We start from the raw sequence: 13,084 nt of genomic DNA on the forward strand, positions 1-13,084 counted from the left end.
ATAAAAAACACTCTGCAGATGAAACATTTTGAAAAATATATTGAAATTCCCATAGGTCACCACAAAAAATGCAGTTCTTCCTCGAAAAAAGTATCCTTGCCGATTCTGAGTCAGCATACTTAGGATTAGAGTTTATAGGTACACTTAGGGAGGGTCCCTTGTGTTAATTTTCTTAGGCAAAAATAACAAAGAATGTACCAACAGGGAACCATTCTTGATTAACAAACTGCCAGGGGCTGGGAACATTCATTGTATGAGCTGGAAGGTTTCAGAAAGTTTTCAGTTCCTTTGAGGATCGGAGGCAACTATCTTGCCTCGGGTGTAGGATGGAGCAGCAGGCTATTTGGATGCCGCAAGTCCCTGAAAGGCAGAGGAATATGGCCACGTGAAAGTTGTGGGGATAGAAAGACAGAAAGAGAAATAGTTGAAGTGAAAAAGAAAGGAAGCACCAGCAACGTTTGAAGCAAATCTAGGAAACGGAAAGCTCGCTTTCACTCAGAATGCAACCCCCTTGCAGTTACAAGCGATAGTGCCTTGAGACTGTGAATACTCCGAGAATCTAACATCAACCGCTTGGGCTTGAAATCCCTACTGACTTCTTGGCAAGAGGAGTTTGCCTTCCCTTTATTTGCAATGGTGTTACTCACATTCTTCCCTTCAAGTTTTTGCACCGCCTAACCTTAACGAAAACCTCTAAGCGGCTTACGAAAGCAGGAACATTATCGATAAAAGTCAAAGTGAAAAACACGCAAAATGCAATAACAGTTAAGCAAAAACCACCGATTAAAAGGCATAGCAACTTTTTGCAGGTAAAGTAAAGGAAACAAAGTTTATAGCAGGCGCCGAAAAGGGTGCGGTGAAGGCGCCTTCTTCATCTCAAAAGGCAGGGGGTTTCAGAGTGTACTTGCTGCATGTAGGCTTCTTGGGCAAAGCCTTTCAACATGCCTAAGTCTTGGCGCATCTCTGTATGTAAAATGAAAGCTTCATAATAATATTTTTTTAAACTAAACGACAGTTCTGTCTGGCTCTCTCGCTCCCCAACCCATCCTCATCAATTCCCTTCTCTTCAACTGTGCGCACTAATCTCCAAGCCTATGGGGCTATTTTCCAGTTTTGCTAAGGGGTGATGCTAAGTCACCCCTTAGCAAAACTAAGGGGCCTTTTTTGCCTTAATGGTGCGCTCCAGCCCATCTAGATTGGTCAAGCAGCGCTTGAAAAGTGAACTTGAAACTCGCTCCTCCCCAAAAGCCGCCTCCCCATTGGAGCGCTTCTCTCCAAGGAAAACGCGCCGGCCAATTGGCAGCCAGGAGGGGCTATAAAGGCGCCGAACTCCAGAAACCTGGAGCGGGCCTTGAGGAGCAAGGACACTTTGCAAGCGAAAACCAAGTTTGTTGGAAGAGAACGAGGCAGCGCTTTTGCAAGATGAAAACCACCAGCCGAGGTAAGAAGAGAGGATTTGTTAAGAAGATTTTTAGTTCCCTTGTCTTTAAAAAATTGCTCAAATGATTGATATAAATTCAGGGTTTCATAAACGACGGTTTTTATAAATGAAGGGTGTTTCTGTTTCTGGGTCAGGATCAGGATCGGGGTGTAGGGAAGGCTTTCAAAGACCCATTTGTGGTAGCCAGGGAGGGATTACACAGGGGCTCAAATGTCTTCGCTTGGAAACATTTCGCAAGATTGGTTTGCACATCTTTAGTTGTAAGCATGAAGTATCTACGCACACACTTTCTGAATGTTAAATCCCTTTCACATAAACGGGATTAAATTTCCCAATAAACGTGGTTGGGATCAGTTGAGACAAAAGATGGCAGGCGTAGAATTAAGAGTTAAATTCTTACGCTTCGGCTTTTCATCAAGCCTTGTTCCGATCAACCGGAGGTTTATTTAAAGGCCACAAAGTACGTGGGTTTCAATGTCAGGTACAAAAGCCTTCCTGTAAAAAGCGAAGGCTTTGCCCTTCTGCGCTCGGCCGGGTGGGTGGTCAGCGGGGCGGTTGACAGAATTGCCACTGAAGCCGGGGGTCGTTTCACGCAGTGTAATCTCAGGCAGCCCCCGATTCTGGGGAAAAGTGTAGGCGATGCAGCCCCGAGCTTTCCATGTCGGGAGGAGGATCTGCAAGCGTCGCATCTGTTTAAGCCGAGCGCTTCCTTCAGATTTGCCTCTTTGTCTTTTCCCAGGAGGAAGCTACTCCAAAGTCGGAGGAGATAGGAGAAAAAGGACCGTTTTCACCCCTGCCCAAATCGAGCTCCTAAAAAAGTCCTTTGAAGAGAACCAGTACCCCGGGTACGAGACCAGGGAGGCGCTGGCGAGGTGCATCGGAATAGAAGAAGATCGTGTGCACGTAAGAATCGGGATGGTGGGGGCGTATCGTGGATGTAAAGGCTTTTTGTAAAGGGTGGGTGGGTTGTGCTCCCTCCTTTTCAAATTTAGGAAGAAATTGTGCCCATACTTGTTCAGAAATCATGGTTCCTGATTAAGGCTTCCTTTTCCTTCCCAGTAAATTTATGCACAGCACACATTCATTTGATGCAGATTCCGAGTTTTCTGAGACTCTGACCCCAAACAGGGCAGAATACCTCACTCTTCTGAGTGAGATATTACTATTACTATATTTATGGAATTTTAAAAACAATTGCCTTCCAGCACAAATGCACACAGAGATGTTAAGTCTTGTATGCAGGCATCCACTTGGCATTAAGAAATGCTTGACAATTTCCTACAGATGAAGCTCACATCCACAGGTTATACTTCAATAAAGAAAGTCTTGTGGAACTGTACACTTGTGGAGCTTTTAAAGGTGGCTTTTTCTGATACTGCAGAACAAAATACAGCCAAATAGCACTATTTAGTCACTCCAACTTAGAAGCTATATGATTAACAGTAACTGGAGATTATGAACATGGGATATTTGAATGTGGAGCTGAAGAGAGTAGAAAAATGCTGCAGAGAACTAAAGAGAAACCCCAGAGGAATAAGCATAATTTATTAAATGTAATTCTCTCTGTTGGATCAAAAAGACATATTCATGGTAACAATGTCTTCTATATTCACAGAACATGATGCCTATATGCCTTTCGCACAATACAAAACAAGTTAACGTAGGTTATCCCACTGTCATATACTAATCTTTGCTTGGTTGTTGTACCATAATTTCACTGAAAGTGAAATTATGACCTCCCCGTTTGGAAATAATGGGCATTTGGTTCTCTCCTTTCTTCTGCACAGATCTGGTTTCAAAACAGACGGGCCAGAACACCAAAGAGGATAGGTTCCAGGATAAGGATCGGGAACCATGCTGCAGCTCCTTATAGCCACAGTGAGAGAACCTGTCCAAGAAGCAGCCTGGACAGCAGCCCAAGAAGCAGTCCAGGAAACAGCCAAAATATTCACACGCAACAATATTATCAGCCACACAACTTGCATTATGCTGAAAGCTATGGAGGAGCAGGGTTGTGGCAGCCAACTCTCCACAGCACGCAATCAGGAGAGCACCTCTCTGCCCCGCAACAGCAGAGCTCCCTGGAATTGAACCCTGCTTATTACCAGCAAGCTGCTTTTTGTGGAACTGGGCTTTATGAGACTTCTCAGGCGAGCAACTGCCCAGTTCCATATTACGGTACGGAGATGGTGAGGCAGCCTCCACCATCAGCTGGGAACTTCTTCATGGCATCAAGCACTTCTACTCCCTGGTCTGCAACGGGGAATTATTCAGCTACAAATCCTGTACAAATGCAGAATGTTGATGGAAGTGTTTCGGACTCTCAGTTTTCTCTTTAAGTCAGGTTCCAGATTAGCATCCCAACTCCTCCCTTGCTATCCTGTACATAGTTTACAAGCTCCCTGTTTTAATGCCTTTTAATGTATGACTTCAATGTTTTGAATAAAGTTTGTTCCTTTACTAGCTTGTCTCGAGTATTCATTTAACTTTCCATTTGCTGAAACATTCACTTTCCTGTGTGCAAGCATATAAACATGGGCTTAATTTTTCCATAGAAAAGAGTCAGTTGTGCGGTACATGTGGTTCTAGAGATAAAAGGTCAGGTCTACTAATGGCTGAATATTCCTGAGACACATTTTAATGTACCAATGGCTTTCTGTCCCTTTCCTTTTCTTTTTAAGTCTCTGAGGCTAGAGTAGGTGGCAATAAATGTGGTGGGAAGTTGCTATATTTTCTTTGTGTGCAAAAGTATACTTGTAGGTCCTGCTATAAGTAGATTTGGTAACACTTTTCTGTGTTAATAAGTTTGGTTTCCATTCATGAGTCTTCCATTTTTTAAAAAACAGAACTTTGAGATGGGGATTTAAGGTTTAATTGATTTTCCTACCATGAGTGTGTTAAGTTGCTCTCCAAAGCTTTAAAGACATATAAGTTTAACTTATAAATGCCCATGTTGCAGGCTAAGGCACATGCATCTATTAAAAACTTTGTGGGGGGATATTTTGAACACTTTATTTCATTTTCTTGCTCTTAATCCCCCCCCCCCGTTTTGTGCTCTACTGCCTTCAATGAAGCTTTATAGGAGGGTTGCCTGTGAACTAGAGGTACCACTGTATATGCCTGAGGGAAGATGGTGGCGCCCTATGGGGACCGGCTACGAGATAACTCTGAAGGGCTTCCCTCTCGACACTGTCTTCCCTTATTACGTTCCCGCAGCATCAGCGCTATAGCGAACGTCTGGCTGGGGCAACGGGGGGAGGGGTGTCCTTCCCGCTCCTCTTTCTGGTCCCAACGGCCGCCCATCCCCCACTCCCTCTCGCCTCGCCTCATAGAATCAAGGTTGACGCCGCGCGCCATTTCCCGCCCAAACCGCCCCCTCGAATGTCCTGCCTTGGCGCCCTTTGGCCACGGCTTCCCCTGCGGCATGTATTAGCTGTAATACATGCCTTCTCCCTGGTCTCCCGCTTCTCCCCCCCCCCCTCGCCTCGGTCTCCTCTTCGCTCCCTCTTCACACAATGACCCCCCACCCCGTAGGGGGGACCCACCCAGGAGGCGAGATAAGCGCATTAGCATGTCTGGCCTCTGAGGAAGGCTGCCCCCTCTCGCCTCCCATTCTGCTCCTGTCATTCCTTCATCCTTCTGCTCCCCTCTGGCCCCTCCAGGCTCAACGGGGGGGGGGACCGGCTGGGCTGCCCTAAATCCGCCTCTGCTTGGGAGCTGGATCTTCCTCACTTCTACCCCACTCCAAATCTGCCGCTACAGCAGCCTCGGGGCAAAGAGGAGGCGCCACTGGTCTCTTCCCGCCTTTCCTCGCCATTTGATCTTGATCCCCCAACAATCTCCATTCTTCCCTGGGGGGGACGACAGTTTTGGGACTCGTCTCAGGTGACCAAATGACCCCCCTGCAGGAGTAAGTCTGGCCAAGGGGGCTGGGACGTCAGATCAGGCAAATGCAACCCAGGGAGGATTTTGCCTCCTTCTGAACCTGCCCCTGGGAATTCGGCTGGTGTTCCTCTGCCTCCTCCATAAGGAAATCCCTGAGGGCCCTCACACTAGCATTCCCTGGGCGGTTGCCAAATGATGAGGGGTGAGCACTCTGCACATGCCTGGGAGTAAACCATCTACCAGCGTCTGTTAGATTCCCTTAGGTGAGAGAAAGGGTTTCTAGAGTGATAGCCTAGTAGGTGCCTCCCAGAACTCATTGGAAGAAGACTAAATGGTGACCACCACAGCACTGTCGAAAAGGAGGACACAGATATCATTCAATGGCTCTGTGCTAATTTAAGGTAATATTAATTTGTGTGTTCTGAAGTATGGTTGATTTCCACCCCCCACAATTTTATTATTTTATCTGTTTGTAAAAGTGCAAAGTGGTTTACTGTCAAGTGGTGTATACATTTAATGAAATAAATAAACAACTGGCCAAAGGCAACTTAAAAACAATTACTGTAATTTAAATAGAAATTAATACATCTCACCGTACTTAGGTGACCTGAATGCCTGCCTAGTCTGCTGTCCAAATGCTGACTGTTGGTGGGCATTTGTTTGAAAACTGCAGCTAGACTATAAAGCCCTTCAAAGAATGCTGTGTCTGCTATTGTCTCTGTTCCAGCACTCTTTTGTTTAATCAAATTTCCACTATACTTTTCTTCAACAAGGCTACACTTTATGAAAAACAACCTATTCACAATGGGCTTCAGAAACCACAAAGTTACTGTCTAACAACCTGCAGATTAACACACTCACACACATTAATTCACTACAGATCATTCCAAAGAGCACCCACATTGAAGCATGATTTCTGGTAAAATAACATAGGGTGAAAAGAATGTTTAGGCAAACTTAATGAATGGAAGAGTTATGGGTATTTAAAGAGCTTTGATGGTTATTTAAAGATTGCTCTTTCAAAATATACATTGAGCTTTTGAAGCAAATGTCGACACAGCTCCACTTTTTCTGATATCTGCAGGCATAACACATTGCCTGCAGTCAGATTGGATGTATTTGGGCAATATAATAATTTTAATATTTCAAACGGAAAAGGAGATGAAGTGGGTGTCGATCAGGGAGAGAGAGCTTTATTGGCAGTAGTACCCCAGTTATGGAACAGCCTCCTCAGTGAGTCTTTCCTGGTGCCTTTTTTATCTTCTCTAAATCATCTAGTGAAGACCTTTTGGTTCACCCACATGGTTTAATTCTTTATTGAAGCTTGGGTGTTTTATGCTCTCTGTGATGCTATCCATATAAGTTTTTTGTTCTCTTTATTTTTGGTTGATCATGATTTTAAATTATTATAAATCAAGACAGATCCATTTATTCAGAAATATGTCCCTCTCAACCCCTACCATTTCATTTACTTATGTACTGCTTTTGAAATGAACCTCACAAAGTGGTATACATCAATGTATCAAAACAATGAGCATACATTAAAAATGTAATAAAACAGCGAAGTCAAACTGCAAGGGGGGAAAGTTCAATGCTTTTAGGATTGTAGCTTTTAAATGTGTAGTGGGAGAGAAAATTTCCGCTATCCACTTTCTCCATGCAATTATAAAATTTTATAAATTTCTGTCATGCCACCTCTTATCCAACTTTTCTCTAAACCAAAAAGTCCCCAATGCTCCAACCTTTCCTCATTCTTCCATCCCCTTGATCACTCTGCCGGCCCTTTTCTGAATTATCTGAACTGGAGATCTGTGATAACGCATCACCTGCTTGTATGCATAGGGTGGGATGGGGGAAGCAATTAATCCCTTTTCCCCTCCCCCATTCCAGTCCTAATTGCTTTCTAAATTGCTGTTTCCTTAGCATGGCAGTGGTGGGAAGAAGGTGGGAAGAGCGCTGGTTGTTTTGCAGTAGATCAGAAAGGATTCCTGACTTCACCTCCCCGTGTTTATAAATACAGTAACTGCAAAATAATCCCCCTCTCCATTATACTGCTGAGATGAAGAATACTTGAGTTAACCAGGAACGGATTTACGTGTGGAAAGCCTGTGAGCTCCCATTAATTCTGATTCTCAAAACAAGTTCCTGGGCTCATAATTCTTGTATTCTAAGTCTATGGCTTTTGTACTAAGCTCTTCCTTGCTGGATCCTAGGTTCTAGTTAAAGGGAGGGAAGCAAATCTCTTGCTGCATGGTGCCTGCGACGTGCAACCCCCTTATTGGGCAAATATTAGTTCTGAGTGGGCAACTTGGATGGGTAAAATAGCATGGTATTTACACCTCTTCCCCAGCATCAGAAACAGTTCTGAATCTCTACTCCCCTCCCCTTGTTTCCTATTTTAAAACCCAACAGCAGATGTCTATTACACTTCTATTACACTACATTACACTTCTCCCAACATCAGTTCCAAGCAGTGACAGACCTAAGCGAAAAATGAGTGCAAATTTAATCATGTTAATAAAATATAGCTTGCTTACATAGCTTATATTTCTTTCTTCGGTTGCCGCCGCTGTTATATTTACCGTCTTATTCGCATTTGATGCGAATCCTGGCCGTGGCCACTGCCTCCATCCAAGGCGATGTACAAATTTATTTAGACGAGAGAGGATGCTATGAGGGGTATTGGAATTAAGTTGTTCCAAGCTTCTTTGTCGATATGAAATAATTTACACTTGCTTCTTTTTAGAACAGCAACAATTTTTTTTTTTAAAAAAGGAGAGTATCCGTTTAAGATAGGAAGTGTGTGCTACCTGGTAAAGCGGGGGGGGGGGGGCGTGTTCTTTGGTTGGACCGCAAGTGTGATTTTTCTACCATGCAGTTGTGGGACACCCCACTTTATTCAGTTCTGGGGCTGTTACTTGCACTGGCTTGGCAAAGAAAATGTGTAGCAGTCGCCGGAAAGTTCTCTCTCTCTCCTCACCTCTGAATTCTCTTCTCTTCAGTTGCCTGCACTGGATAATGCTCCAAGTCGAAACGTGCCAACAGCGAAATATTAAGCAGATCAACGCCGGTTTTTAAAATGTATTTTATTGCTTTTTCACATGCAATGAACACAATTTAAAATGCAATAAACGACATCTGCTAGTCTGTCGTTTCTTGGAATCAACAGCAGTTTAAAGTTGGAGCCACTGCTTAAAACCAAGGGCTAAGGACGAAATCACAGACTAAAGTAGGTCAAAGTCAATTGGCGGCCGAAGGGGTGGCGAGGGAGGGAGGGAGGGGATTGACTCAGTTTAGCAAAACGACGGAAGAAAAGGTGACTCCCTCTTATCGGCTGAGAACTAAGGGTGGGTTTCGCCCACCGGAGATAAATGCCCAGACCGAACCCCCAGCAGAATAGCAGAGTGAACCTGAGGGATCTTAGTGTCCATTTTTAAGGCAAAACCAATTCAGGAGAGAGCGAGAAAGTGTTTTTTCATGATGGCAACCAACAACGAAGGTAACAGAAACTTTTAAAAAAATGATTATTGATTCACTGTCTTTAAAAAACAACAACAACATTACTCTAATGATTTCTAGGGGAATGAGTAGGAAGGAAGATGATTTCTGTTTCATCTGGGTCAGGATCCCGGCGTAGGGCAGGCTTTCAAAGATCCATTTGTGGTAGTCGGGGAAAGATTAAACATGTCTCACTATTTCCTGGGAAGAAGCCCAGACAAGACTGCTTTGCACACCTTTATTCGTAAACACGAAGCATTTAGTGCGTGGAAAGTGCGATCCTATACAGGACACACTTTCATGAACGTTAAATCCTTTTCAAATAAACGGCGATTTAATTTCCCAATAAACGTGGTTAGGATCGGCTGCGGAAAACGAAGGCAGGCATAGAAATAAGAGCGTAAACTTCTTACTGAAAATTCTTTGTTTTCATTCAAGCCTAGTTCAGAGCAACCGGAGGTTTATTTAAAGGCCACAAAGTGCATGGATTTCAATGTCAGGTACAAAAGCCTTCCTGTAAAAAGCGAATGCTTTGCCCTTCTGCGCTCGGCCGGGTGGGTGGTCAGCGGGGCGGTTGACAGAATTGCCACTGAAGCCGGTGGTGGTTTTACGCAGTGTAACCTCAGGCAGCGCCCGTTTCTGGGGGAAAGTGCAGGCGATGCAGCCCCGAGCTTTCCACGTCGGGAGGAAGATCTGCAAGTGTCGCTTCAGTTGAAGCCGAGCGCTTCCTTCAGATTTGCCTCTTTGTCTTTTCCCAGGAGGAAGCTACCCCAAAACCGGAGGAGATAGGAGAAAAAAGAACCGTTTTTAGCCCATCTCACGTCGAGCTTCTAAAAAAGTCGTTTGAAGAGAACCCGTACCCCGGATACGAGACTAGGGAGGCGCTGGCGAGGAGCATCGGAATCGAAGAAGATCGTGTGCACGTAAGAAGTGGGAAAGTGGAGGTTCCTAGGACTTCCTTAAACAGCAAATACAGTACTGGATAAATTAAATCGCTCAGAATAATTCTTTCGTTGTCATTCGAATGCGTTAGATCTTCCTGATGCCTCCGAGCTTAACGTGAAAGGTGCCGTATTCAAGAGCCAACTTCCTCTTTCCTGGGTTTTTGTGGGGTTTTATGGGGGGGGCTGTTGTACCGTGGATGTAAAGGCTTTTTGTAAGGGGCGGGTGCGTTGTGTCCCCTCCTTTTCAACTGCAGGAAGAAATTGTGCCCATACTTGTTCAGAAATCCTGGTTCCTGATTAAGGCTTCCTTTTCCTTCCCACTCAAATTATTGGAGGCACATACTTTCAAATATCAAAGGTTCTGGGTTTGAACAGTAAAAACTCTTAACAGACCTGGTTTCAACCTAATTTGATAATAAAACCATCTGGTTTTCTAGGCTGCCTTTATAGCCTGATCCACCTGACCGAACTCCCAAGGGAGTGTGCATAGGATATTCCTATTAGGATGGCAGCTTTCAGCACCTTGCATTGAGAGACCAAATGTGCAGCATTCAGCTGGAACCACAGTTAAGCAACATTGCTTTTCTAGCCAATGTCCCGCAAAGTCCCTAGTTCTCCCACACTGAAAAAATTGCACCACAGGAGGCACGAATATTCGGTGGTCCTCTGAGCTAGAAAGTGAAATTATTACCTATCCTTTTGGAAATAATGGGCATTTTGTTCTCTCCTTTCTTTTGTTCAGACCTGGTTTCAGAACTGAAGAGCGAGAACAAAGGTGACTGGTTCCAAAATAATGATCAGGAACCGAGCTACAGCTCCTTATAGCCGCTGTGACAGAAGAAGAAGTCCATCAAACAGTCTGGGGAGCAGCACAAAAAGCAGCCATGCAGCTTCCATTATCCCGAAAGCTTTTGTTCAGACTTGGTTTCAGAACTGAAGAGCGAGAACAAAGATGACTGGGTCCAAAACAATGATCAGGAACCGAGCTACAACTCCTTATAGCCGCTCTGACAGATGAAGTCCAAGCACTCCGAGGAGCAGTGCAAGAAGTCCGACGCAGCAACATTACCAGCCACGCAGCTTCCATTATCCCGAAAGCTATGAAGGAGCAGGGTTCTGGCAGCTGCCTCTCAGCACCACGCAACCAGCAGAGCCCATCTATGCCACACAGCAGCAGAACTCCCAGGAATTGAACCCTGTTCATTACCAGCCAGCTGCTGTTGGTGGAACAGGGCTTTGTGAGACTTCCAAGACAAGCAACTGCCCAGTTCCATATTATGATGCAGAGATGATGAGGCAGCCTCCACTATCGAATGGTAACTTCTGTACTCCATCAAGCAGTAAAACTCCCTGGTCTGCAATGGGGAACAGTCATGCAATGGGGAACACTTATGCAACGGGGAATTATCCAGCTGCAAATCCTGTGCAAATGTTGCCTGAAGATTACCAAAATGGGCAGCAAAGCAATATCTTCCCTTCTCTCGATATATACTCCCGATATATACTCATCCATATGAATACATTTTACAGTTTTTCAATAAAGTTTGTTATTTTAATGCCTTTGTCTGGGATCATCATCTGGCTTTCCTTTTACTGAAGCATTCTCTTCCCTTTGCCCAAGCAAGCTAAGAGCACTTGTATATTGAAATCAAAAATAAAAGCTGAACAATTGGCCACTTGTTCAAATAAGGGCCACAGTCAAAATCTGGGGTCGGAACAATTGGGGAAATGTTTCAAAATGTTACAATTTTGCTTTTGCTTTTTTCGGGTTGATGTGGGTTAAATGTTTAGTTGGGGTTGGCGGTTATTTTAATTTGGGTATAAGTATAAACTGTTCATTATTGTTATTGTTATTATTATTATTATTATTATTATTATTATTTATTATTATTACTATTGGTTTCTTGGTTTGCTATTTATTTGTTTTGTTGTTAAATGTTTGATGCATTGTGTTGTAAGCACAATGTATTTTTGTACTTTTTGCAGAAAACAATAAACCATATATGGATATAGATATATATGTGTGTTTTTGTGCATGTGATTCTATGGGGATGGATTTTTCTGAGCCCTGCCTGCTATGCTACATAATGCACTCCCTTTTTGAAATGTTGCATGAATACAGAAAGGGGTTGGTTCTGCTGGATCCCCTCTCTGCATTTGCGTGCAACTTCCACGAAGGAAGAGTTCACCCAAACCAAAATCCACAGTAGCTTGATGATGCGACTCAGACATTGGGTTAAATCAGGGGATTCAAAGTGTTAAATGAGGATGCTAATTGAGAGTATTGGGAATGCCTTACAAGATTCTGTTTATAATGCTACACATTATCACTTCATCATTCAGTATTTCCTCTTGTCCTTATCTTAAACCAAGCTAATCCTTGCTGAGCTTCTGACAACCAGACAAGGGACCAATTCTGCTTATGCGGTTCAGGGTTTGCTTTCCAGCCAAATGGTTCTGAAACCGGGTTTCAATTCCACGAGCTTATTTCTCTATTTATATCCCACCCAGGGGCGCCCACTTGAATAGAAAATTTTTTTGGGGGGACAAGGGACCTGGGGGGCAAGGGACCCCACCTTTTCCCCCCTGGGACCTTGAGGCGGCCCACCTCCTTCTTCCCTCTCAGCCTCCGACACCCGCGCGAGGGAGACCAGCCTGAGAGGCGGCGACTGGCGCAAAGGCACCCGACTGAGCTTCGGGGCTGGTAGTAGGGTGTGTGTGTGCAGGGTTTGTGGTGTGTGCGTGCGTTTATGCAGGGATTTGAACCCTGCCTGCCTCAGACCAACACGCTAATACGCCGCCAAATACGGTATATACATGCCTGAGGGAAGATGGCGCCGCCGCGCCCTGTGGTGGCGCCTGGGGAGCGGATAGGAGATAACTCTGAAGGGCTTCCCTCTCGACACTGTCTTCCCTTATTACATTCCCGCAGCATCAGCGCTATAGCGAACGTCTGGCTGGGGCAACGGGGGGGGGAGGGGTGTCCTTCCCGCTCCTCTTTCTGGTCCCAACGGCCGCCCATCCCCCACTCCCTCTCGCCTCGCCTCATAGAATCAAGGTTGACGCCGCGCGCCATTTCCCGCCCAAACCGCCCCCTCGAATGTCCTGCCTTGGCGCCCTTTGGCCACGGCTTCCCCTGCGGCGTCACACCAGGCGCCCCCCTCCTCCTTCTCCCTGGTCTCCCCGATTCTCCCCCCCTCCCCTCGGTCTCCTCTTCGCTCCCTCTTCACACAATGACCCCCCACCCCACCCCGCAGGGGGGACCCACCCGTGAGGCGAGATAAGCACATTAGCATGTCTGGCCTCTGAGGAAGGC

The 13,084-nt window shown here is 45.2% G+C and overlaps 1 protein-coding gene and 1 long non-coding RNA gene across 2 annotated transcripts; both read left to right on the plus strand.

Annotated features, from left to right (window-relative positions):
* Nucleotides 1-1,183: 1,183 nt before the first annotated feature.
* LOC308585581 (homeobox protein prophet of Pit-1-like) lies at nt 1,184-4,129 on the plus strand. Its single transcript, XM_081191350.1, has 3 exons — nt 1,184-1,441; nt 2,181-2,344; nt 3,229-4,129. Exons 1-3 carry the CDS (start codon nt 1,423-1,425, stop codon nt 3,778-3,780), a joined length of 735 nt encoding a protein of 244 aa, XP_081047476.1. The 5' UTR covers nt 1,184-1,422; the 3' UTR covers nt 3,781-4,129.
* A 1,294-nt stretch (nt 4,130-5,423) lies between these two features.
* On the plus strand, nt 5,424-12,291 carry LOC308585609. The gene is made up of 3 exons (XR_014007533.1): nt 5,424-5,727; nt 9,583-9,747; nt 10,511-12,291. It is a non-coding gene; the product is annotated as an uncharacterized lncRNA (long non-coding RNA).
* Nucleotides 12,292-13,084: the final 793 nt, after the last annotated feature.

The sequence above is a fragment of the Podarcis bocagei genome, assembly GCF_964188305.1.
Source record: "Podarcis bocagei genome assembly, chromosome: 4".
Lineage (NCBI taxonomy): Eukaryota > Metazoa > Chordata > Lepidosauria > Squamata > Lacertidae > Podarcis > Podarcis bocagei.